At 42.5% G+C, this 25,950-nt stretch overlaps 1 protein-coding gene across 2 annotated transcripts in view; it reads right to left on the minus strand.

Annotated features, from left to right (window-relative positions):
- Positions 1 to 6,536, minus strand: part of LOC101870542 (ankyrin repeat domain-containing protein 26) — a 61,516-nt gene extending 54,980 nt beyond the window's left edge. For both annotated transcript variants that reach the window (XM_034063040.1, XM_034063041.1), the window contains exons 1-6: positions 6,321 to 6,536; positions 2,806 to 2,920; positions 2,389 to 2,562; positions 2,171 to 2,277; positions 1,188 to 1,325; positions 272 to 405 (exon numbers count right to left, since the gene is read on the minus strand). In XM_034063040.1, coding sequence (XP_033918931.1) covers positions 272 to 405; positions 1,188 to 1,325; positions 2,171 to 2,277; positions 2,389 to 2,562; positions 2,806 to 2,920; positions 6,321 to 6,523 — 871 coding nt within the window. In that variant the 5' untranslated portion in view covers positions 6,524 to 6,536. The remainder of the gene's footprint in view (positions 1 to 271; positions 406 to 1,187; positions 1,326 to 2,170; positions 2,278 to 2,388; positions 2,563 to 2,805; positions 2,921 to 6,320) is intronic.
- Positions 6,537 to 25,950: the final 19,414 nt, after the last annotated feature.

A 25,950-nucleotide genomic window follows, 5' to 3' on the forward strand; every position in this document is an offset into this window, starting at 1 on the left:
CACTTCTCTCTAGAGAAAAACCTACAGAGATGGGCAACCTGACAAGCAGAAGGCAACAATCCTATAAACGAACAGGTAGCACACAAATCAGCTTGACAAGAAGCACTTCCAGCTAGCAACAGATAAGCACATGCACACAACCTTCTGTGCTATCCATCCCATGCCTTCACTAAATTTAATGGTGAACACAGTAAGTGTTAACAATACAAGCCTCCTAAAGAAATGACATGCTGATTTTCCTCAAGAGTTACTCCATGGTTAAGGATCCTACCTCCTCTGTCCGTAGCAGGTGCACCCAATGTAAAGTCACAAGCTCCTGCCTGGTGCTGAGTGCTATGTGCATCACTTGCAGAAGCTTCTCCCATGTTTTTCCAGTCTGTGTATTCTGACAGTTGTTTACTAAGACTACATAGAGAAAGAAAGGAAATATCTTTGGTAAAAGTAACGACATATTTATACAGACCATTTAACAGAACAGTTAACAGGCACTTATTGTCCATCCTATACATATTCCTAGCCATATGGATTCATATACTCAGACGTATTCACTACAGGTAACACACAGAGAACTTACTGTGTGACTATTACAAACATCCACTACAGCCATGTTTACTCTATACATGCATATTCAGACCTACAAAATCATTAACTACTGCTTCCTGCTTGGTACATTTTCTTCAGCCTTGCTTTTCAGCACACGTAACCACCTTAGAGAAGGAACACCCAGAGGTACAAAGCTATGCGTAAGAGTAGTAAACTGCCACAGATTTTGACAAAAGGGATATCAGATCTCATATGAAACAAAAGGCTCATAGCTCCTGGTCATTGTAGGGAAAATCAGTCACGACAAAGGTGCTGATCTGGGGAGAGGGTTTACATGCATTTTAGTTTGCCAAGTTCCACCTCTGGATAACCGTAGGATACAGCCACTTTTTTTTAATTTTGGGCACATGCAAGCTTCACAGCAAAATCTGAAAGCTATCAGAGAATTCTGTGTGGAAATCTTCCTCAATTCTGAGTTAACATTAAACACAGGAACAATATATATTGGAAGACTACTGAGAACAGCTTCAAAACAGGTCTCAACACACCATTAAACATCGGTGCTGTTACCCCAAAACCAGCAACTTAAGACAACAGACACTGATAACAGACAACTTATTCCAATGATAAAGTTGAAAATTTACCTAGAATATCCATGGATAACAGCATAATCTTCAGCTGTCCACCCATTAGTGTCTTTATGGGAAACATCAGCACCATAATGAAGAAGAACTTTTATCAAATTAAGCACCCCACCAGAAGCAGCGGTCATAAGTGGAGTTCTGAAACATTCAAAATATTATATGAAACGGATAATATTACATAGGCATTAGAATCATTTTTATTCATACTTGCTCTCACAAAAAGGATTTCCCCGTTACTTTAAAATGAACAGAAGAAAGGGCGGTTTTTGTTAAGTATTGAGAGCAACAATAAAATGTGAGAAGGAGTCAGAACAATTAAATTCTCAAGCTTCGGACAAAGCTTCCACATAGAAAATACTTATATACAAACTATGCTGCTATGCAGGGGATGGTTTTTCGAATTGAGGCAATGCTGCTCAGCTAATGGCACCTTTCCTGCCAGAAGGGCCACCACACACAATGCCTTCTTGCAATCCTCAGTGCAAAAAATCATCCACTGAGGTCTGAGAAAGTTGGGGCTGTTCAGCCTGGAGAAGAGAAGGCTGCGTGGAGACCTCATAGCAGCCTTCCAGTATCTGAAGGGGGCCTACAGGGATGCTGGAGAGGGACTATTCATTAGGGACTGTAGTGATAGGACAAGGGGTAACGGGTCGAAACTTAAACAGCAGAGGTTTAGACTGGATATAAGGAAGAAATTCTTTACTGTGAGGGTGGTGAGGTACTGGAATGGCTTGCCCAGGGAGGTGGTGCAAGAGCAGGTTGGATGAAGCCTTGGGTGATATGGTTTAGTGTGAGGTGTCCCTGCCCATGGCAGGGGGGGTGGAACTAGATGATCTTAAGGTCCTTTCCAACCATAACTATTCTATGATTCTATGACAGCAGCCAGGCGCAGACTTGCTTTCAAAGCTCATTCCCATGACTCTCATCAATCCAACCCAATGAATACTAAAGGGACCCATGCAGAGTTTTGACATATCACTCACCTTCCACACTGATCTCGAGCATGCACGTCAGCTCCTTTTTTAAGAAAAAATTCCACTATCTCTTCCTGATGTTCTGAGACAGCAAGAAGAAGTGGGGTACATCCCTCCTGATAGGACATATAAATCCATCAAGTTAAAAATCAAAGTGAAAAGCCCCCTCAAGATGAGCATTAACATGACTTTCTGAAAGAGCTTCTGTAACAAATCTAAAAATTTACCTTATTCTGGGCATCAATATTGGCATTATGCTCAAGTAATAGCTCTGCTACAGATGTATTAGGAGATACAACAGCAAGATGAAGGGCAGTATTCCCATCTGCATCTGCCAGATTTGGGTCAGCACCGTGCTCTAGCAGAATAGCCACACACTTTTCTTGCTGGCACTGTACTGCCTGGGAACAACACACAAGAAGGGAAAAATTTCCAACATTTACGTTCCACTTTGTTACAACTCCCCCAACTTCCCTACAGGGGGGCAAAAGAGCATCCTTGAAGATTACCTAACATATGCTTATGCCACAGCAATTAGAGTATACGTGGTTCTACAAAAGCCTACATAACGAATCTGGCAAGATACACCATTTAGTGCATAATCAATAAGCTCTACTTATAAGAACATAACATATTCCACATACCTTCATCAGTGGCGATTTGTTATCATTGTCAAAAAGATTTAGCTTACATTTGTTTTCTACGAGGTATGTGACAACATCCGCATGGCCATTTGCACAAGCAAGATGCAGAGGTGTCCTATAAAATTAAAGTACATTAAATTAGCACAAACAACTAAGGAAAACATTTCGGCCTGTGATAAATGAGTACGATCACAAGTTTCACTCTGCAAAGAAGCAAGCTTAAGAAAAGACTTCTCATTCCATTACCAGCAATGGTAGTCGCACACCAAATGCCTGAGGCTTGCTGGCAAAAAGTCTCCACAGCGTCCACTTAGTAAGGTGCTACTTCCTTCACTGCAGAACTGAAAGTGCACAGATTCCTGTGCCTAGGCACTGGTCGCTGCCTCCAGCAGTACCACACACATGGCACAGCAACAGAGACCAAAGATCAGAAATCTGAGGACTACAGCAAGTAGTGATCATTCATGTGCTAGAAGTATATCAGAGATTTTTAGCAAGAACATTAGTGTTTCCCTGCACTTTGAGAATTACCTTTTTTTTCTCTAGCTTGCTTACTAGGGCTGCAAACACTTGCACTCAAGTGCCTCTGATAAGGTGCAGTAAACCACACAGCAAAACACTGTAATCTTGACTACAGGAAAGTAATACCTGACCTTCCTGACATGTATGACTATTACAGCAATAAAAAGCCTAGTATGGAGGAAGCCCTCTCCTCTCCAAGGAGGGAATATGGTGTTTCCACAAAACACGACCAGCATAAGCAAATGAAACACAAAATGAAAAGCAAAAGAAAAATTAAATTTTTCTTCAAGGTAACACCTTGTCAAAAAGAGAAGGGCTCCTTCAAACCACAGAATATCTTAAGTCTGGTGTTAATTAACCAGCCAACTTGTATGCAAAGACAAAATCACCCACACTTCCTTGCATATCTTTCCCCCCAAATCACAGGCACCAAGCAGCATCAGCTTCATTCTGTGCAGAAGACAAAGTGCCTGCTGCTCTGCAGGACACATCCCAACAGAGCAGGAGACGAGCCAGAAAGCAGCCAGACCCTGCTCCCTTGAAGGTGGAGGAATAGAAAAACCCCACAGAAACACAGCAATTCCTAAGGCAGATACTTCTTGTTACAGGGCAGCTGATGGATCTTCTCCAGGGCAACAAGGTTAAGGGCAAGAAAAACATACAAACCTTCAAAAGAACTTGCAACATCTTGCCACAGAGAGAGAACAGACTCAAGCATTCCAAGAATGACTACCACAACTTTTGAGAAATTCCCATGCAAGTATGCAGAATCCTTCATCTCCGAAGAAGCAACTGACTAATAGTATCTGAAAGCTAACTAGGACTGGTTTAGATGATCATGGACTCCTTCATAAAGCTCCTACTGCCAATAAGCACTGTGAAATATGACAAATGTGAAGAAGTTACTATCGGCTCTGCAAACAAAAAAGCCTTCAGAAAACCAGCAGACTCTTGCTGCAAGCCTCCTCAACCAAGCCACTCCGGCTGCCAACAGGGAAGGAGACGGCTCTGCTTGAAGCAAGGCCTGCTCAGCTCCACAAAAGATACACGTCAGGACACAAGCTTGCAGAGAACATCAGAGTGCTCACAGTTGCCTGTCCCCACAAGAACACCAAAGCTGCTCTGGCCACCCAGCCCTGAGGACCCTGGGCAGACCTTGTTCCTCCTGTGGCTGCAATCCTACACTGATCACCCATGAGGTAGAAGAGAACTGCCTGAGCAGTTCTCCCCACAAAACCACGCCACTGGGAGACCACAGGGAAACTGCAGGCTGCTGGCACACACTTCTAACAGCGCTTGAGCTGATAACCCAGCAGCTACAAGCTGCTCTAGAGTTCACTCTGACAGACAGCTTGACAAGGTATAGCTCTCTTTGCAAGTAGCTTTCATCCAGGATTCATGACTAGCTAGCATCACACCTACAGTACTTCCAACTCTGGGCTGAGGTTTGCACATCTCTTTCTGCAAGGCTGAAGACTTTGGTAGACCGCCTCTGAAAAAATGCCTGCTCCTAACCGATGCTGTTCAAAGTGCATTTTCTGGGGAGGTCCTATGCGTTACAGGACCCATTTTATGGAAGGAGCCTGTAGGTGTGATACTTACCCCATCCCTTGTACAGGATTTTGCTTTTGGAAGTCCCAACGACCAGAACTAAGATATTCATACGACCAAAGCACACGTTTCAGCCATTACTTCCCACACTTCCTATTCTTCACTTCTATTTCCAGTTACATCAACTCTTCCAGTCACTGGAGGACCCAATGAAGGTCTGAAACACGGCTGCAGCTGGTGGTCACTCACAACTCACATCACACCCACAAGCACTTGTGGGTCTGCAACCCTCACGGAGGGTGTAGTGTACAGGGGAAACACAGAAACATTCAGCAGCTATTTCCAGAAATGCCACTGGGCCCCTCGACTCAAGACACCTGGAATATACACAGAACACAGTCCACCTTAAAACCACATCCCCCACCTACAGCTGCATAAACAAGTACTGACTGGCAACACTCAGGCACACCACCAGCATTACCGAAGCGCCAGCTTGCCATGCTCTTCCCTGCTTCTCCTACACATCTAGGTCTTTTTGAGGCAGTAAGCTAGCTGGCTGGCAGAAGTCCAGTCTTCAGGACAGACAGCCTAGGGAGCTGCGCTACCCTGGTAAAAACCAGATCTCTTCAGAACATCACAAAGGTTTTGACTCTGAGTCATTTCAGAAAAGTCATTAAAGGGTTGACACATACAAGACCCAGAAACTGAAGCTGAATCCCTTCTGCTTACGATGGACCTCTAGGAGCTATGCTACAGTCCAGGACTTCTCCTTAAGATAAAACTGCCAAGCACTTGCTATGCTTAACTCAAAAACCCACACAATAACATCTGCCAGAAGCAGCAGCTTCTCCTGCAAGTTCCCGCCTGGACCTTCCAACGCAAGATACTGACTACCTGTACCACACCAAGCAACTGCCACCTAAAATCAGGTTGCTGCTTTGGCTGCCACACCGCAGTCAGAAAAGGTACATCAGGCACCTTGCGCACGCACCATCAACAAACCACACGTTTCTTCTGCTCTGGGGCTCTTTCCTGCCCACAGTACTTAACCCTCCTTCAGTTACCCTCAGCTAAGGAAGTACGGCTTTCGCAGCTTAAGTGCAACTCACCTTTGGCAGGCTGCTCCCTTCCATTCCTGCGCCCCGGGCAAGGAAGTACGACTCCAGCAAAGAGAGCACTGAGAAGGCCAGGGAAGAAGGCGACAGCTGGATGCCAGGCCGAATTTAAGGGCTTCTGCCAGCGCAAGATCGACTGCCGCAGCCAGCCGAAGATTGAGCTCAGCTACAAACGGCCCTCTCGCTCCCCGCGCTGCTGCGGCCATTCGACCCCAGGGGCTGCTGAGCTGCCGCCGGGGGCTGCGGTTGCTCCTGGCACCGCTGAGCCTCCCGACCGCGCCTCAGCGCTCTCCCTCCACCGCTCTCCCTCCACCGCTCCCCCCTTACCGCTCCGCCTTGTCCCGCTCGTCGACGCCGTGCTTCTTCAGCCCCTGCCGCACCTGGGCCAGGTCGCCACAGGCGGCCGCGCGGTGCAGCTTGCCCAGGTCCTTCTGCCGGAGATCGTACGCACCGGCGGGATGGGGTGTTGAGGCGCTGCCGAGGGGCGGCTGCCCCTTCCTCTTCCTCCCGAACCCGAAGATCCTCTTCATGCCGCGGCAGGGACGCGGGCACGGTCCCACCTCAGGGAAGCAACAGCAGGAAGCACCCTACGAGATGTGCCGGAGCCAGAACGAAGTTCCGGGAGCGACCGCGCACGGTACAGCTGCTAAGGGCGGAGCTCCTTCCCCCGCCGGCCACTACAGGCTCAGGGACACGGCCTCCCTCATAAAACGGCCAGCCTCGCGCAGGCGCCGTTGGCCGGCGACGCGGTGGGGGATGTAACGGCTGTGAACGGAGCTGAAGTGCGCAGAGGGGAGCTTTGCTTTTCTCTCGTCTTCAAAGAAGTCTGCGTGACTGACATGCATGCAAGAGCAGACGGAGAACTCTTAACAGACTGCCCAGGAAGAAAGCCTGAAGGCTTATTCAAAAATACAGCTCTCCTCTCCATACCAGCAAGGTCCAAAGAACTCAAACTCTGTAACAAAAATGCAGCAGTTCTAAAATGTCAGTCACAACGGTTCTAGCAGCTGTTGCCATTTTGTAGCATCAGACAGGTCTTAGTCTGTACCAGGGGCAAGAAGAGGGGAAAACGGGACAGCTGCATGAGCAGGGGACTGGAGAAGCAGAGCCAGAAAGGGGAGAAGAAGAAAACAAAGATACGTGCTAGACTGCACAGTTTATTGAATTCCAGATTAGGAAAAAAAAAAAATTCTTGGAATTAAATGCCGGGTCTTAGCAACTCAAAAGTGTCATCTTCTTCTCACGGTAATAACCACAGTTACTCTTCTTCCAAGACTTCAAACCTCCCATTGTGGTAACTGTGGCTGCTCTTCTGAGGCTGCAAACTCCAGCCTCTGTATTAGTGGAAGGCAAACATTCTGTCTCAGTATAACCACTGCTTCTTTTCTGGAACTGGGACATTTCTGCTCCAGCATTCTGAGAATCAAAGTATCGAAGGGAGACCCTTCCATATCACACCCAAAAGCTTCCGGGGGGTGGGGGGCGAGGCTGGTCACACTATGCTGATGTTCTTGCTGTTGTCAGTGGATTGTGTGTCCTAACAGACTTCTTCACCTTGAGGGAGGGCTGCTGAGGACCCGGAAGCTTGGCACATAACTTCCTCCTGGGTCAACTGTCAGAAGCAAACTCATCATTAGCAGTTGTTTCAGTATATTAGACCATATGGTTTGGATCTATAAATGGATTCTAACTTTAGGCTAAAAAACATAACTTTGCTTATGGATACTCTTCAGCAGTAGTTGAGAACACTATTTCAAAATGTTTACCGTATTTTCCACACAGGCTTCAGCCCCATTTATTGACAGCACTGGGGCCCTGGTCGTGCTTCGGACAGTTATTCCTACACACAGGCTTGTGTTCACTGTCTAAGTGTTGCCAAGGTGTCCCAGTTCAGTTGAACACTGAACTGGACTTTCAGACAGATCTTAGTGCTGCTTGTGGATGGTAATCTGTTCCTATGGAGCTTTTGACCGATCTTAGCATAGGCTTCTGATAGTTCCTTTCTAGTTCTGAAACATTCAGAAATATACAGAGTCATCTTTGGCAGCAGCACTTTTGCAAAGTTACCCTCCAGGTCTATGACTATTACTTGACTTTTGAAAGTGGAAGGGATTAGGAGCATCCAAAACAAGAGCGTTGTTTGATCTGAGTTTTTTTGGAGCTTGCTTCGAAGAAGTGACACTACCTGCAAGGAGCAGCAAGAGTAACCAACACTTAGGACTTCTGAGCTACTGTCCCTTTCCAAGGAAAGATCAAACCTCAGGCACACTGCTAAAATCAATTTATTTTTTCTTCTTTTTTCTTCACAGAGTCAAATTCTGTTCTCTGAAAGGCCTACACTTATTCAAGCAATAAGAGACTTGAAATTTATCTTTTCTGCCATACCCAGAATTAGAGGGGGAGATTGACAAAAAGTCTCAATGAACTTAAAAGATGCCCTGTTACTGCCACGATCAGTGGTACTGCTGAAGCACTAAAGAGACAGCTCTAATGAAGGGGAATGGTATGAAGGTACTTTCCTAACAAATGTGCCATCTTTTGCTTACATATGTCATGCCAACGAGATGTAGGAGAGGGATTTTAGGAGGAAAATGCATGAGAAAAAAGTAGTATCTTGTTACCACTCCAAAAAAGCATGCACTTACTTTTCCAGTTCATTTTCTAGGCGTTTTCTAGAGTAGGCTTCCTCCTGATACCAGTTTTTGTACCTTTGCAGCTCGATTTGTTGTTGAAAACAAATCTCTTGACAGCTGTTTTGCATATTTTCCTCTCGATGTTGAAGATCACTTAATCTGTATTGTATCTCAGAAAGACTTCTGGTGGCTTCTTCGAATTTATACTGGAAAATTGCCTGGGTCTGAAGCAGATAATGCACTTTCACCAACCGCAAAAGAAAAGAGAACTCTCCCTGCTAGTGAATTGCACATACTGAATTTCAGGAGCCCAGTTTTACTCACTGAGGCAAGCATGCCTCCTCACTATCATCAGCCATCAAGGCAGAACCCTGGAAACACCACACAAGATAATTTATTAATTCAGAAAGAACCCCCCTCTTAGCACTATTTTCATCAAAGCTACTCATGAAAGAACACTGTCTCTGGCATAGAGAAAAGGATTCCTGTAAATTGCAACACCCAGTCAAAGATGAGCAGTGAGAACAAGACCAGTATGCAGCCATACTCCTGAAAAACTGCAAAATGTAAATCTGCCTTGGGCAAGCTGTCGATTCAGGGAACTGCCTGCACATTGCACGCACATAAAAGCACTCTGGCCCAACCATATTCCCTTCTCCCACCACACACCAGGAAAGACAGCACAAACACATGGAATCAGGCACCAAAAATAAAATACTAGAAAATTATGACCATAATGGAAATCTGTAATAGAAACTACAGACACGTGTGAAAAATCCACTTACCTGCAAAACCAGATTGACTTGTTCTAGTTTTCTTCTTAATTCCTGTGTGGCTCGTTCCTCTACCTCTCTTTTGTATTGTTCTATCCAGCTGCGATCTACCATGTTAGTGTCGATGTGATGTTTGAGATTAACCACCTCTTCTTTCAGCTGGCATTCGCTCTTCTCCAGTATTTCACATTTCACACACATGGTGGACAACTGTTCTTGCAAATCACGATTTTGTGCTTCTATCTGCGTGCATTTTTTAGACTCTTTCTCCAACTTCTGGGAAAGGTCACCCACCTGTAGACAGCAGGGTGGAGAGGGACAGAGGGAGAAAACTAATGAAGGGATTGGCCCTCAAGACTGTAATTACCATCTGCTAACTCAGTATCAGAACTAAAGTGAAGCCAGGAACTTCTTTTCAAACACGAACAGCTTTCACATTTTTTCTCAGGTTCCACGTTGTGTCATGCAAAACAATGACACCATTTAGAAAAACAAAACCTGAACTGATACTTGAAAGATATAATTGATCATTGTTGTATGCACATTCCGAATACAATTCAAGATGTGGAGCATGACTTAGACTTAGTAGAAAAGGTAAAAGAGAATAAAGTTTCAACAAGATGTACAAGACAGTTGGATAGATTAAAATCTTCAAGGGGTTAGGATGGAATTTAAGTTCATGGATAAAATCACTGATTAGTGCTGCATTAGTAATGTTGATAATATTTTTAACAATTATTTTGATCTACTATTGTTTTAAAAGGCAAACAGCAAGACTATTGTCCTAGGTTCAGAGATAGCAGTAATTTTTCTCCTTCTTAGTAGGTGGTGCAGCACTGTGCTTTTGACTTTCAGCCTGGGAACAACACCAGTGGTTTTAGTTGTTGTTAAGTAATGTTTACTCTGACCAAGGACTTTCTCAGGCTCCTGCTTTTCCAGGGAGAAGGGGAAGCTGGGAGGAAGCAGAGACAGGACACCTGACCCAAACTAACCAAACGGGTATTCCATACCACATCACATCATGCCCACCAGTGTGTAAACTGTTGGCAGTTACCCAGAAGGCCCAGATGACTGCGCAGGTCAGGCTGGGTATCGGTCGGCAGGTGGTGAGCGGTTGTATTCTCTTCCCTTGTAATTTCCGTTATCATTATTTTTGGTGGCAGCAGTAGTGGTTTTGTGCTATACCTTAGTTATTAGACTGTTCTTATCTCAACCCGTGAAAGTTATATTCTTTTGATCCTTCTCCCCACCCCTCCATGAGCAGGGGGAGGAAAAAGGAGGGTAGTGAGCATGCAGCTGCATGGTTCTGAGTTACCAGCTGGACTTAAACCACGACAACTATTTAGTCGAGTGATCACCCAAACAGTGGCTAGACAACAAGATGAACAAGAATCAATCCGAAGGACTCCCACTAACTTATAATAACTGCAACCAACAAGTCATAAAAATAAATCTGAGAATGAAAGTATTGAAATGATATTCAAAACTTTTGGGGTGGAGGGGGGAGAATGTTGCAGATTATGTTCAGTTTTACTGAATCCTTCCGTATTTTGTGTTTGTTTGTGAAACAGTTGCCTATAGGAACATCTTGATTTAAGATGTTAGCATGGGTTGCTGTGGTGCTTGAAATCTGATGCTCCATTGCTTGAAGTTCCTGTTCTCTGTAACATGTTAGCCTTAGTCCTTACTTTCTAGACCATAACCAGAGCGCCTAGGGTCTGTTGTATATAGGATGAGTTATTTGACAACCTGGCAAGGTGGACATCTAGCCAGCCAACTTGGTAACAAAATAAGATTAGGGTGCCCTTTAAATTAACTGTCCTCGTTAAACTCTCATTATAATACTAAAAAACACACCCACAAATCAAGAGGACCCTTGCCCAGGTGAAGACCCTTCCTCTGCACAAGCATAGTAACCGAAGAGAATGACAAAGCAGATATTATAATTATGTGCAAGTCACTAACCAGTCATTGTAACTGAAGTGTACTACCTTGTAATTTTTGTGTATAATTGTAATGATGAAATTGGAATGGGGTGTGCTTGATTTGTGGAAATTCCACCTAGCACTCAATGCTGCAATAAAGGAGTGCTTGCTTCTTCATGCTACATTAGTATCAAGGTGTTTATTCTCCAGACTTTGAGTGACAATGCAATATACAAGTTTTTAGCATTAGGTTTTTAAAAACATCGATTTCTGGATTTGCTGGTAACTCTAAAGAATGTTATGTTAATGAGAGACAGAAAATACATAGCATGAATTTTACACAAGTTAATGAAAGGATTGCTTTTGATAATGAAAATATTAATTGTCTAGGAAAAATAGTTTATAAGTGTTGTGAAATAACTGTGCACTTCTTTGTTCTGTCTCCGGGTACCACTGTTATACCATGTATATACTTCTTTGTGTGGTCAGTTTCTACTAACAAGGTTTTTATGTGAGTAATCACAAATCAGTCATATTCTTCTTTGTTACAAAGACTGGAGCTTTTCTTTCCCGTAGCTATACATTTCAGATTACAGTGGTTTATTGTATGCACCCTGCACTATTTGTGGCTTTCCTTACATACATAATACGTATGCACATATATAGTTAAGTATGTATGTAAAATACAATTGATAGGCTCTTCAAAATGTGTAACTACCTTTGGAATGCTAACTGTGTTTGTTTTCAAATGAGTTGTGGTTGTAGGCAGAAGTCCAAATTCAGTGTAGTAATAATTAATTCTAATTCATCAAGAATCAAATCCAGAAAAAATGTTTTTTTCTCCTTGCTCCCATTGTGGGGAAAGAGAGAGAGAAAGCAGTAATTTTTTTGTATATAAATGCCAAAGAGAAATAGTTGAAGTGCCTTACTCATCACACATACCCACCTAGTGAATCCTGGTGCTATTCCCAGGGTTCTGATGGCTATTGTTGTCTTCTTTAGCAGGTCGCTTGTGTTTATTCCAAAGGAAAGATGTTATGGATGTGTTTCGGGGGTGGGTGGGGGTGGTGGTGGTTTTTTTTTTTCTGGTTTTTTGTTTTGGTTTGTTTGTTTTTTTTTTTTTTTAAAGAAACAATACTCTTTTCAGAAAATGTGACACATTTTTACTTTCCTACCCTCAGGCTTGATCTATTTGATCTCAGTATTATGCCTCTAGGCTTGAACACATAAGAATGTCACTGTTACTGTCACTTTCCTCTAAGGGGAGTTTCTCTGCCTTGTTCAGCACTTTGCCTGCAATAGGAATGCTGGCTTGGTAGCTGAATTACTCCAGTTCTCACTGGAATTAAAACATGCCGGCCAGTCAATAGCAAGCTAAACCCAGCTGTCACCCACAGAGCCAGCAGGGGTAGCCAGTGGGGTTACTCTGGCCCCATCAGTCCCTGGGATCTAGTCGCCAGGCCACCAGTTCCGTTTTTGTTGTAATAGTTTGGAAAACTGTCCCTTGCTGTGGTCACCCCTTCTGATTCCAGAAAGCAGTACCACCCATGAACTCTACACTTCGGAAGACAATCCCCACCCTCCAAAAACCCCACAGTGCTACCACTGCCTGTAAGATGTGTGACATCACTGGGCAAAACTCTGCTGGCGTCGCAGCAGTCTGTGTCACCTTTGATCTTGCCTTTTCTCTGGCTAAAAACTGGGGTGGAAGAGTTACAAGAACTACACTAGCATTGGAAGAATGGAGCTATTGTTCTTGTTGGTTTTATAATTACGAGGAAACAAGGCAGATCAGCCTAGGGTACAGCACAGACCTGTCAGAGAAAGAGCATCGACTTTCATACAATACACTCAGTTACTGTAAAACTGAGTCATTGATCAAAATCCACAGAGGTTTTTTTCAGAACAAAGATACCCATGTCTTTTTTTTTTTTTGCATACAGAGAGCATTGTGTTATCTTGAGAGGATTATTTGTACCTCAAGTTTGGAACAATTTCTACACCTACTTTAATAAATAATTTTAAAAGGTGCTTGGAGACAGACAGCTGTTCTGGGAGCTGCATCACGCATCACCTTCAAGTATCTATAAAGCTCTGTGGCTGGGTGACTAGAAGGGCAAACCTGCATTTGTTAAAATTGTTTCATTGGAGCATTACAACAGAATTTCCACATGCAAAATACTGTAAAGGCTAAGGTTTAAATCCTGATGGAGTAAGTAGACTGTTGCCAGTGGCAGACTGGGCTCTGTGACTGAGCCAGTCTTTTTTCATCAAACATGTGATAAGGGCTGAGATCTCAGCTCTGACCCTTTAGCCAAGCTTTTTGAGTATCTCAGCTAGTTAATTATAAACACTTTCTGCATCAGTAGATCTCATAATTTCACGTGCAGTGACCAGTAGTAAACTGTAAAAAAGTTGTTTCACAAACCTATTATTTCTAGCCAGAAAAAAAAGGGAGGATGGTCACAGCGGATTGACTGGAAGGGCAAAGAGGTTAATTATTTCTGCCTGTTTGCTCAGGACCAGTCTTTTCAGGCATCTGAAAGGAAAGGCTGTAGAGAAGTTAGTGACACAGAATGTAATTTCCCTGGCAAATTTGTTTATTTGCAGTGCATGCATATGCTCCATTTAATAAAGAGGAGAGGGAGGTGGGGATCAGGTGTGCTACTTTATCTCTGCTGGAAGACCATGAACACCTGCCATGCACAAGAGCTCTTTTCTTGGGCTGGAGAGCCCTTCTGGCTGGCCAGGGAGCTGAGGCAAAGTGCTGCAACTTTTGCTAATGCAGTGCTGTCACCCAGCAGAGAAATCCCTGGCAGAAGGTGCAAGCCAAGACAGGCTGGGGCCCAATTCATGTCTAGAGTGGCACAGCTGTTTCTGCTCCTGCTGCCCACAGCTCTGTGTTTTGCAGATACAGCTGTTTGCTTCCTGGGGTTGAAGCTGTTCATGTCTTCAATCATGAAATCTCTGTCCATCTGCATAGACATCCCCTGGTTGTCTTCCTGTTCATTTCCCTTTTTTTTTGGCTGTTAATCAGCTTAGGCTTATGAGAAGGCTGCTTAGAAGAGCAGATAAATTCCATGGTGCCCTTCCTCTATAGTTACAGAGTGATCATAGAAGCTCCACATTTATATTTAATCATCAGCTTTTGTCTTACTGTTTTATATGTATAGTCTGTATTTTTCCTTTTTGTTATCGTGCCAGATTAGAAATCATATCTGGGGAAGAAGCGTTAAAGCAAAATTTTACTAACTTGCACTTTACTGAGTTGCATTTTTACATTAAAGTGAGTTTTCTTACAGATTCCTTTCATGCATTAATTGCTCTGGAAGATGATTAGGGTTTGAAAGGAACTTATGGTCATATAGTTCCACCCCCTCTACCATGGGCAGGGACACTTCATACAGGACCATGTCGCCCAAGACTCCGTCCAGCCTGGCCTTGAACACTGCCAGGGATGGGGCATTCATCATTTCCTGGGTCAACCTGTTCCAGTGCCTCAACACCCTCACAGTAAAGAACTTCTTCCTTGCATCTAACCTGATCTAACCTAATCTCAGTCAACCATGTTGAGATGTCCGTATTTTCCCACAGGTTGTCCACTCTGTCCCTCTTTCCACTATTGAGTTGTTTGTTTTTTTCCCCATAAGGCCCCATTCCTTGACCAGTTCACTTGCCCTAACTTAAATTATGATACAGAAAGGCATGATTATTTCCTAATTTATAGTGCAATTCATAGCCCTGATCTAGCAAGTGGTTAAGTATTTCCTTATCTTTCCACTTAAAATGAATTGTTCCAGTCTCATGCTCAAAAATAAGCGGGTGATTAAGTACCTTGTTGATTCAAAGCCAAAATAAGTGAAGGTATCTTTGCCTTTTACAGGGTAATTACAGATGTCTTCCTGAAAATCAAGACAAATTTGGCTAGTAATTTGCATGTTAGCACAGCCTTGAAAACTGTGAGAGCACTGTAATTGCACATGAGTGTTGCAGTACTACTCAAACTTCCATCCCGTGATAACCCAATTTCAAAAGATGAGCCAACTATGAGGCTGGGGATGTAGGAGTTACGTGCCTCTTCCAAGGCAAGCAGGATCATCACACCTTCAAAATACATGTTGTAATTTTTAATTATGGAACATAAGTGTTTCAAGATGCGTTTTGTTTTACTGCTGAGAAACAAGAAACATAGGTTAGTAATGCTTCGATGGCTACACAGAGGTAACTGTCAAGAGGAACTGCAAGTCAAAGTCTTCCTTCACCTTATGCAGTGTGCCCTTCTTATCTCTCTCAATTGTCAAATGGAACAGTCCTGAGGTTGTTTTACAAATGCAGAACATTGTGCTCAATCACACTGTAAACTGACTTAGTGTCTCCATGGTGGGTGGAATTTAGTGTGAAGGGACAAGCAAAATGCTTAGCTTTTGCTGAACAAGTAGTGTAGACTGCAGCAGGTTATAAATTAAATAAGGAGGTAAGCATATACATGTGAGGTACTAGATTTTAAAAAAGGTGGGACAATAGTTGTATTCCTAAAAATCTAACAGCATGCTTAGGGGAAAAAAAGTAAAAACAGTTCACCTATTTGTGGTATTTCCAAAGAAAACTGTATAGTAGAAAGTTGCCAAGGTACTGGACGTGAAAAAGCCCTTCACAGCAGAGGCTAAGACCTTGAGGGACCCAGACACTGAACTCATGGATGCATTAGTCACTCCAGAACAGTATTCACTCTGCTTGTCAGATACAGTATAAAATGGGGACAACCGTCATTATAATTGATGGATTCAGGACACAAAGTAGTCTTTAGCAGAGGTCAGGAACATTCACATGGGAAGACAGTAGGGACCACAAGATACCAGCATCTGAGAGTTCAGGAAGTTTCCCTTTAGAAGGTGATTTTTTTAAGGTGATAGTATAATGTGATTGACAACATAGACACTTTAAGGCTTGCTCATATTGGCAGTGATTCATCTTATTCACAGTAAATTCTTCTATTGTGACAGCTTCTTACGTAATGCAGTTAACTGTTTTGAATCTTGTTAAATAGCTTTATGTGGTATTAGCTGTATGTTTTATTTGAAGCTACATGTCCTGGGTTCAGCAGTAGCAGTATTTTTTCTCCTTCTTAGTGGCTCGTGCAGTGCTGTGTTTTTGACTTTCAGCCTGGGAACAGCGCTGATAACACCGATATTTTTAGTTATCACTCACATGTTTAGTCTGACCAAGGACTTCGTGAGTCTCATGCTCTGCCAGGGAGGAGGGAAAGCTGGGAGGAAGCAGAGACAGGACACCTGAGCCAAACCAGCCAAAGAGATATTCCATAGCATAGCATGTCATGTCCAGGATGTAACTGGGAGTTACCCAGAAGGGCTAGTTCACTGCTCAGTTGGGCTTGGTGTCGATGGGTGGTATTGTATTCTCTTCTCTTATTATTTCCCTTATCATTATTATTGGTGGCAGCAGTAGTGGTTTGTGTTATGCCTTAATTACTGGACTGTTCTTATCTCAACCCGTGGGAGTTACATTCTTTCGATTCTCCTCCCCATCCCTCCAGGAACAGGGTGGGGGGGTGGGGCTGGGGCGTGGGGAGAAAGCGGGGGAGTGAGTGAGCAGGCTGCCTGGGTTACTAACTGCACTTAAGCCACAACACTACAGGAGCATAACATGAAACATGCACCCACTAGTGACAGGAAATAAAAAAACACAGTTTCCTAAGAGGGCAAGACTGTATTATGTACCTTTCAAATATACTATAATTAAGATGACATGATCTATGATGCAGATTAGATTATTCCTAGTATTCTAGTGATGTGAATCTTATTTTTACCCTATAGTAAGCAAGGTGTTTCTTCCTTTACACATAAAATGTTCTGCATAGGTCAATTTTGTCTGACTTGATAGGCAAATAATGTAATTCTGTTCCTTCCTCAATCCTACTGTGCATAAAATATTAACCCTAGCATTACTCAAAGACAGATTTTTTGCATTTAGTTATTACTCAGTTGCTGCTTGGAGACACTATTAATGAAGACAAAGTATGACAGCACTCCTTTCCAATATATGAAAGTTTTTTGCTAAATTGCTGAGATTAGGATCATACTGGGAGAGTGCTTCTTTATTAAATTCTCGTTTTATATAATCTTCTATATTTCATGGGATCATGAAAGAACTTACTGAAGCCAGGGAAACTTGCAAGAGCATGTCCCAGACACAATTGCTATGGAGCAGAAAGAATTTTAGGTCTCTTACTAGAGCTCATTTTTTGGTTTTACTTTGCAGTGCTGATACCTGACCTAACCCTTGCTTCTCCTCAGGGAGCACCTTCTCTCTAGCTCTTCTGTTTTGAAGGTGCCTAGGTGGAAGGCGTGGCTCTCTTGCTGTGGGGCTGCTTTTATCCCTGCATCCTTGTGCAAGTGGCAGCCGGGAAAAAGGACTGTGTGCAGTGAAAGACATGCACACTTGGAGCAGGTTGCGGGACTGATGTGCTTCTGTATGAAACAAAGGTGAAAAGCATATTCTTTGTCACTGCCTTGTTAGACCCTGAGCACATCCCTGACCTCCACCAGTTTTTGGAGTCTGCTCAGGGCTGATGTGGTGCAACTGTGCAGCCTCAGAGCCCTCTCGTTTGCCCCATATTACTGTCACCAGACCTACTCTGCCCTTCTTTCCTGGGGCCTGTGGGACTGTGTCCTGGCCCATGAGGCATTAATCCACTAACTTTGCTGGTACTTGCAGCTCCTGTCTGGCCAGCCCTGAAGCTCCTGGCACTTGCTGTGTTGGCTTTAGCAGTGGGGTATGTATTTCCAGCCAGGTTCTCCTACAGATAGAGGGCAGAGCTGCTCCTTCAGAGCAAGGCACAGGGATTTGGATCCCTGGAAGCTGCCAGAGGAGATGATCCTGAGGCATAGAGGCTGGAGCCAAGACATTTAACATGTTGATTGTGAAGAGACACGGCTCCTTCCTCATGAAGAGGCCTGAGGAGGTACATGATCTCAGATGCTGTGTGGTGGCTACTGTTTCTTGCTGCTGCCTAAGAAATGTGATGCCTGGTTTGGTTCCTTCTCTGAAGGTACCTGACCTGCCATGACTCTCGTGGTAGGCTCAGAGATTCCTCCTACAGCAGTCAGTTTCTTTGCTTTTGCTGGTGAGTAGTACACCAAATGCCAAGACCAGCAAAGGGATACTGCCACATATTTCAGGATGCCATAGGAGAAGCATACACAGGAGAAGACACTGCAGCTGCTTAGACTCCAAGATAATGACACACTAACATGGTGGGAAAATCTGTATGTGGCATTTGTAGATGAGGAAGCTTGGAAGCGGGTGGAGTAGATATTTTGGCAAGAACACAGAAAGCAATGATCTGTTTAACAAGTCATAGGTATACACTGGAACCTAAACAGGATCATTGTGTATTTATTTCAAAGTTGTAATAATGCTTTTGTCTCTGACATGAGCCAGTATAGGAAACTACTTAAACTACTTCCCTTAGAGCTGTTCTGCTGGAAGTTATGATCTTTCTAAGCACGGTGAATCCTAAATTTATGTAAATCCAAAGCAAAGGCTTTCCTTCACAATGTTTAGCTATAAGCTCCAATTTAGGTTTAAGCTTTGCCTTACCTTCTCCAAAACTAAGAGTGTGCTAAGGCTTAACTCCAACTAGGATTTCTACCTTGAAAATAAATGCAGAATAAAAATGAAAAAGTGTATTTTTCTCTCTTTTGCCTTCAGCATTTTCTCTTCAGAAACTCCCAGCAATTCTCACTGAAAATAGGATTTTAATATGATAGGCTCAGTGAAAGAGCAAGAGTTTGAATCTGGCTCCTAGATTTCCATGTGTGAATGGATAATATGTGTGAAGGTAAAATTTCCTTCTTCATTTCTGGAATGGGATCAGGTCACAGTAATACCCTGTGGTAGGATCCATGTCATCTGACTATATAGAGCTTCACCAATACTCTTTAGCTGTCCCTTTGAAGTCAAGAAGAAGCACTGTGCACATGCACTTCTACAGCATGCTTCATCAGACCTGTTTTAAATACCTGCTTCAGGGAGCAATGACTCTTCACTGGATACCAAAGAAATCTTGAGTGACTTATTCAGATGTAGCATAAGATGATTCCCATCCATTGCCCCTTCTCTGGCAGACAGAAATTTCAATGCAGACATTTTTTGAAGACTATTACAATAGTTATGGTTTAAACTGCAGTTGAGGAAAAAGTGTGAATGCCTAGATTTTGTATATCTTTACAAAATAAAGGTGAGATTTTCTCTGGTTTTCTCAAATCTGCATTTCAAGGAGTGCACTTGTATTCTTCTTTAACAAAACCTTTAGTCAAGTATCTGAATTAGTAAAGGAAAAAAATTGCAGAACCTACTAGTGCATCTTGGTGATTTTATTGCTTTTATGTTAGACACATGTTCCTTTCTAGGGAACATACGCTTCAGATGTAAGGGTTAAGAAAGTCTTTGCTCAGGTGCACCCAGAGGAAGCTTCTATTTTGCCAGATTTCCTGTGTAACATGCTACCACCATTTGCTTGGTTGTGTCATGTTCCATCATGGTGACTGTGACAGCCAGATGTGGTATGTCCCTTGAGGAGACATTGCCTGAAGTCAAATGCTCATTATTTTGAAACTCATGACATTCTTCAGAAATGAAGTTGTAAAAAACCAGCCATAATACCCAACTGCCACCTACCCCTCCTTGGTCAGAGAGGTATTGGCTAATTCTTCCTGCAAAGATCGTAAGCGACCAGACACTGGCACATAATCAATCCATTCATCTAATAAATTTTAATAAGGACAAAAAGGGCTCAGAATTCTATCTGCCTGATAAAAAAATGTAATGACAACAAAACAAAGCAGTAAGATTACTGTATAACCAGAAATTTTGCAGTCTCTTCCCATTTGACTAAGGTTAGAATGGGAGCACCAAGACAAGTAAATGGTGTAAATTTAATCAATTATTTCAATAGCATCCATTCTTTCAATATAGCAATTTGGTTGTTCTCTGTAGATGCTGTGTCAGCTCTTGACAGGAATGCTATAGTGTAGGCTAGGCCAAGGAAGACAGAGACAGACAAAGAAGTGAATTTATCTTACTTTTTAGCAACAGGCATCCTTACTTACACTCTATCACCTCTTCATAGGGCATCCTGCTGCTGCAGAAAAGTATGGTTTTTAAAAATATGTTAGTGGCTCACAGGATTTGCTAGCCTGTCTTGCACAAATACATAGTCCTTATCGCATTGGTAGTATTTAAAGCCTAGGCAAAAACCTCGATCAAACTCAAGATTTTAACAAAAATTATACATTGACTTAGAATAAATTGATTTTGCAATCAAAGAAGATTCCGCTCACCCCTGTAAACTACACCTGTCTGGTCCTTATTCTCTATCTCCACAACTGCAACTAAAATAACCACAGTTATGCAGAAATGAAAACGTACAGACAAGGGCAGCTCTGTACTCATATATAGGTGTTTTGTTCTTCTCTCCCCAGTGCTTCCTGATTAATTTTTTGCTTCTGCTTTCATGAAATGTGAATGATGAATGTGAGTGTGCTTTATTTACTCTTACTCATTAGCACTTCTTCTAGATTTGTTTATTTTGATGAAACTACTAGGGAAGCAGCATCCCACTCAAACTGATTAGGCAGCCAGAATCTGGTCCTGTATTATCCAAGTACAAACAGGCATGAAAGATAAACAAGAGATGATCTGGATGTATGGAGGAGTAAGATTATTGTTCAAATAGTATGCCTATTTTCCTCATTCTGGGTAGGAACAATAAGAATGTCATCTTTTTAGAGCTATGGCAAATCCCAAAGCCTGAAATAGACAACTTCCTGTGCGTTTGAAGGGTTCAGTGTATCAACTGTACAGAATCTCTCACTTAATCTTAAGGGGAAATATTGCCTATATACAGAAATGCATTTATATGTAAAAGCAAATGCTACTTATGCATCACTTTAAAGCAGAACTAGCTTGAAGGTAATGAAGTACAAATAACCATTGTGGAAAAGTGTGTATGCTTTAGAAACACATTTGAGTAATAGCAACTGTCTCATTTCATGACTTCAAATACGTTATATTGTAGTAACTTTTGGAAGAGGAGAAAATATCCCAGGATTCTATATTCTTTAGTCATGACAGATTAAATGCATGGGACATATGTAAAACACAGGGCAGACAAATTAGTTGTGTTGGTTTTTTATGGAAATTCAAGTGACAACCAAACATATGTTTATCGGCAGGGATAAGCATGCTTTATTCTTTCTTTCAGCATGAAACGTATTTCTATGTTGATGTCTGTGCTGTACAGTTGAATGGCTGCACAGTCCTTTCTTCCCCTTCCCCTTCTCTCCCCCTCTTTGGACCAGGGCTCTCTCCATCTCAGTTATTATACTGCAGGTTGTCATAGCCTGTTCTGAAGGTAAGTAGAGACTAGCATCAAAAGTGGTAAATAGTTGAGGATGCTGTCAGATGTATTTAATTTAAGACATTAATATTCTCCATTGCAGTAATCAGTCTGGTGGGTTGTTATTTTTTATGCTGCAGGTTTTTTGCATCTTCTATAGACTGGCCCAGCACTACAGTGACTTCAGTGCAGTCAAAGAGCCCTGCTGCATCTCCCTCTCTGCGCCACTGACCTAAAATGATGGATGGCTTGGAGGACATTTTAAACAGCAGTGAAGAGCTCTTGCAGTTTAGGAGATGTAAATGGGAGACATGGGTCAAAGTATTATGTCCTTCTGTGAGAAGGGGGAGGAAAAAAAAAACTGTAAATTTAAAGTAGTCAGAGAATATAAAAGATAGAGTATATTTAAGCTGGTAGACTGATAATGAAGAAGCTATAGTGGAGGGGATGACCCAATTTAAGAGCTATTACAGAATGTTATGTATCAAAAATAATGATAGAAATGAGGGAAGGCAAATACCAAAATATGTTATCAGACATCAGTGACAGTTGCTAGGCTCAGCAAAACTCTTGCTGGTTAACAAATTGGGCCACTAAGAAATTTGATGCTAATGATTTGTATGAGCTCAAAATAGATCAATGGTAAACTCACTGAAGTGATTTTTTGTTGTGGTTGACTCTTACAGCTTAATCAGATGGTAAAATTCACTGAAACAGGCAAGTGAAAGAAATTAGATCACCAAATTATGTACAAATAGGACTGACTGGAGCTACCAGATTTAGAATAAAATAGTTTGAATATTAAACACTGTGTTTCTTCCATTAAAAAAAAGAAGCAATTTTGGCCCCTTGTAACAGGTTTTGGGGCTAAAAAGGGAGCATATTATTCTTCTGCAGATTTTCATCTCCTAATTACAGAATGTTTGTACATCTGAAACATAACAGATGCATGGCAAAGCTACTGGCTACTGTCCCTCTGTGAAGTTTAGACAAGAGAAGAGGGCAAAAATAATCCAGCACCATCTATCCACAATAAACAATCAACAGGCCTTCTTACTTCTAAAACTACTGCTCCTAAATTACAGACATCAACCCTGATCCTTCACTTGACACTTCCTGGGAGCAAGAAACTGCAGAAGGGCTCAGCTAAGTCTGATCTCCTCCCATATGTGAATGGCTCCCTGAGCTACCTCTGAAAGCCTGCAACGGGATTTAGTGCAAAGCCTCTGTCTGGCTTGATTTATGCTGCCAGTACTTGTAGCAGTTTGGAATTTAAGCTGCACTTAGGAAGTTTACTAAGTAAAGTTCTACATGACATATGTAATAGTGGGGGGTAACTGCTCTCAAGAGCCAAAAGGAAGAACATTAAATTCCTCAGCCTCTTCATTAGAGACTGCCTGGATCTCAAAGGGAACTATAAAGCTTGTATGTGCAATATTAAAGGCGGATGGGTTTATATCCTCAGGGTAGATGGAAGCCTTTCATCCAGCACAGAGGACTCCGAGCATTCAAGCACACAGTCCTGTGCCTTCTTTTCTCAAGGCTAATAGCAAATGTCATAACATGACACTTTAACAAAGCACCTTTTCCATCTGACGTCCTTGTTCATATCTAATGGCAGGTATTGTTCCCTGTAGGAGGTCCCAGGGAGGCTTCCTGGGGCACAAGAGGCCTCTCTTTCCAACCAAAGGCGTTAGGCCCAACACAACTGCTGTGCTGCAGCTTTGTCCTTTATGCTGCAGTTTGTTTTCTTTTCCTGTAATGGCTCTAACCTGTGTGCTCACTGTACCTGCTGCAGGAAGATGAAAGCATTAAAAAATATGTGCTGAACCTGCCTTTTCCCCTTTTTCCAGACTTGGCCAGAAATATAAAATAAGTACCACAGGCAGGAGTAAAGAGAGATTAAATTTGCTGCTTGCCTCTGCATAATTAACCCAAACCTCAGAAACTGACACTTGTCAAGAAGAACCTGCCTAGCACTAAATAAATATACTTCAGGGATTGTAACACACTGTTCTTGTACGTATAGCACTGCATGTAGCCTTTGCTAGCCTAGTATCACTTTTTAATAATAAACCCAAGACTGCTGTAGTTTTAGATGCTGTGCAGGAAGAGCTGCAGTAAAAGCAAACAAACAAAAAAAAGATATATTTTTAATGAATGACATGTTGATGTAAGTGACCTGGATTAAAACAGAGAAAATACAAGTATGATGACTGAAGGCTCTTAGGACGCTCCATTACTTGCAAGCTCTGTCAATGCTCCCAGGGAAGAGCTACTACAAGGAGCCATGGGACTGGAAAGATTACTGGCTGTTGAGGGAAAGAGGGAGAAAGAGGCTGAATGGGAGAAAGAGGCATGAGAAGCCTCTTTACTTGCAGAGGGAAGGAAAAAGTCATCATGACTGAAAAAAAATAATTATGCATTGTTGGGAAGATCCTGGTTGTGAAGTGTGAAGAAAGGAAGTAAATATACAATCAGAAATTAGGAGCACATGAGTAAATAAAGAATTATTTAAGATCTAAAGAAAACCAGTTAAAATAATTCCAAAATAATCAGCAGAGTAGATGTTTTATTCTGATTAATCTTATTTGGGTTTTTTTTGCCTGCATTTTCGACGTAATGGTTGTGGCAGAACACCAGCCTGCACTTCAATGAGCAAATGCTCCGTTTTTGTTAATTCAATATTTTTTTTTTGTTGGGAAAGTGTATTAGAGTGTCTTGGGTTCAGCAGTAGCAGCCATTTTTACACCTTAGTAGCTGGTGCAGTGCTGTGCTTTTGACTGGGAACAACGCTGATAACACCAATGTTTTTAGTTGTAGCTAAGTAACGTTTACCCCAGTCAAGGACTTTCTCAGTCCCATGCTCTGCCAGGGAGGAGGCGAGCTGGGGAGAAGCAGAGACAGGACACTATGAGAATGAAGACCTTAGGCCCACTGTAGGAGAGTATCTGGTTCAAGACCATCTTAAGTACTTGAATGTACACAAGTCCATGGGACCTGATGAAATCCATCCGCGGGTCCTGAAGGAGCTGGCGAATGAAGTTGCTAAGCCACTGTCCATCATATTTGAAACATCATGGCAGTCAGATGAAGTTCCTGATGACTGGAAAAAGGGAAATATACCCCCATTTTCAAAAAGGGGAAAAGGGAAGGCCCAGGAAACTACAGAACAGTCAGTCTCCTGTCTGTGCCTGTCAAAATCTGGGAGCAGATTCTCCTGGAAGGCATGCTAAGGCACATGAAAAACAAGGAGGTGGTTGGTGACAGCCAGCATGGCTTCACTAAGGGCAAATCATGCCTGATCAGTTTGGTGGCCTTCTATGATGGGTCTTCAGAAGTGATGGACAGGGGTAGGGCAGCTGACGTCATCTACCTGGACTTGTGCAAAGCATTCGACACAGTCCCACATGACATCCTTGTCTCTAAATTGGAGAGACATCAATTTGATAGGTGGACCACTCGGTGGATAAAGAACTGGCTGGATGGTCGCACTGAAAGAGTTGTTGTCAATGGCTCAATGTCCAGCTGGAGACCAGTAATGAGTGGTGTCCCTCAGGGGCAGGAGAGACTTACATGGAGGGCCCAGACAGCTGCTCAGGTCTGTCTGGGTATCAGTCAGTGGGTGGTTGTCTTCCCTCCCTTCCTCCCACAGCTTTAGGGAAGTTTACTTTAAAATTAGTTGTCATATCATTTTTCAACCTACAGAAGAGCATGTGGTTTCTCCCTCGAACCGTGCAGAGTGTGGTAAAAGATAGATCCCCCCCACACCTACTGTGGGACAGGACAGCGGGGTACGGTATAAGTGGATGCATATATCTTGCTTCTGTTGCTTTGACATCTGTCTCTGATTTCAGTAGGACTAGTTTTGGAAAAATGGGCTAATCTGTTTATAAGTACTGTGTGTATATCTAACTAAGAAAGTGCTTTCCATAGGAGAACAGTGCTTTTGTATAGAGGACTGGGACAGAAGAATGATGCTACAACATTATGAGTACCACACCAAAAATCTGATAATTTAACAAAACTTAAAAATTGTATATAAGTATAAATTATATATAAGCATCTTGTATAGAAAATTTACACAAACGTTATATCATAAGTGAAGTTGCACTGTTATGCATACCATAAGGATTTCCTGAATGACTTTTCAGCATAATAGCCTGTTGGAATTAGAAACTGGAAAGCACTGGAGTTATTTTGTAT

The sequence above is a fragment of the Melopsittacus undulatus genome, chromosome 5, assembly GCF_012275295.1.
Source record: "Melopsittacus undulatus isolate bMelUnd1 chromosome 5, bMelUnd1.mat.Z, whole genome shotgun sequence".
Classification (NCBI taxonomy): Eukaryota; Metazoa; Chordata; class Aves; order Psittaciformes; family Psittaculidae; genus Melopsittacus; species Melopsittacus undulatus.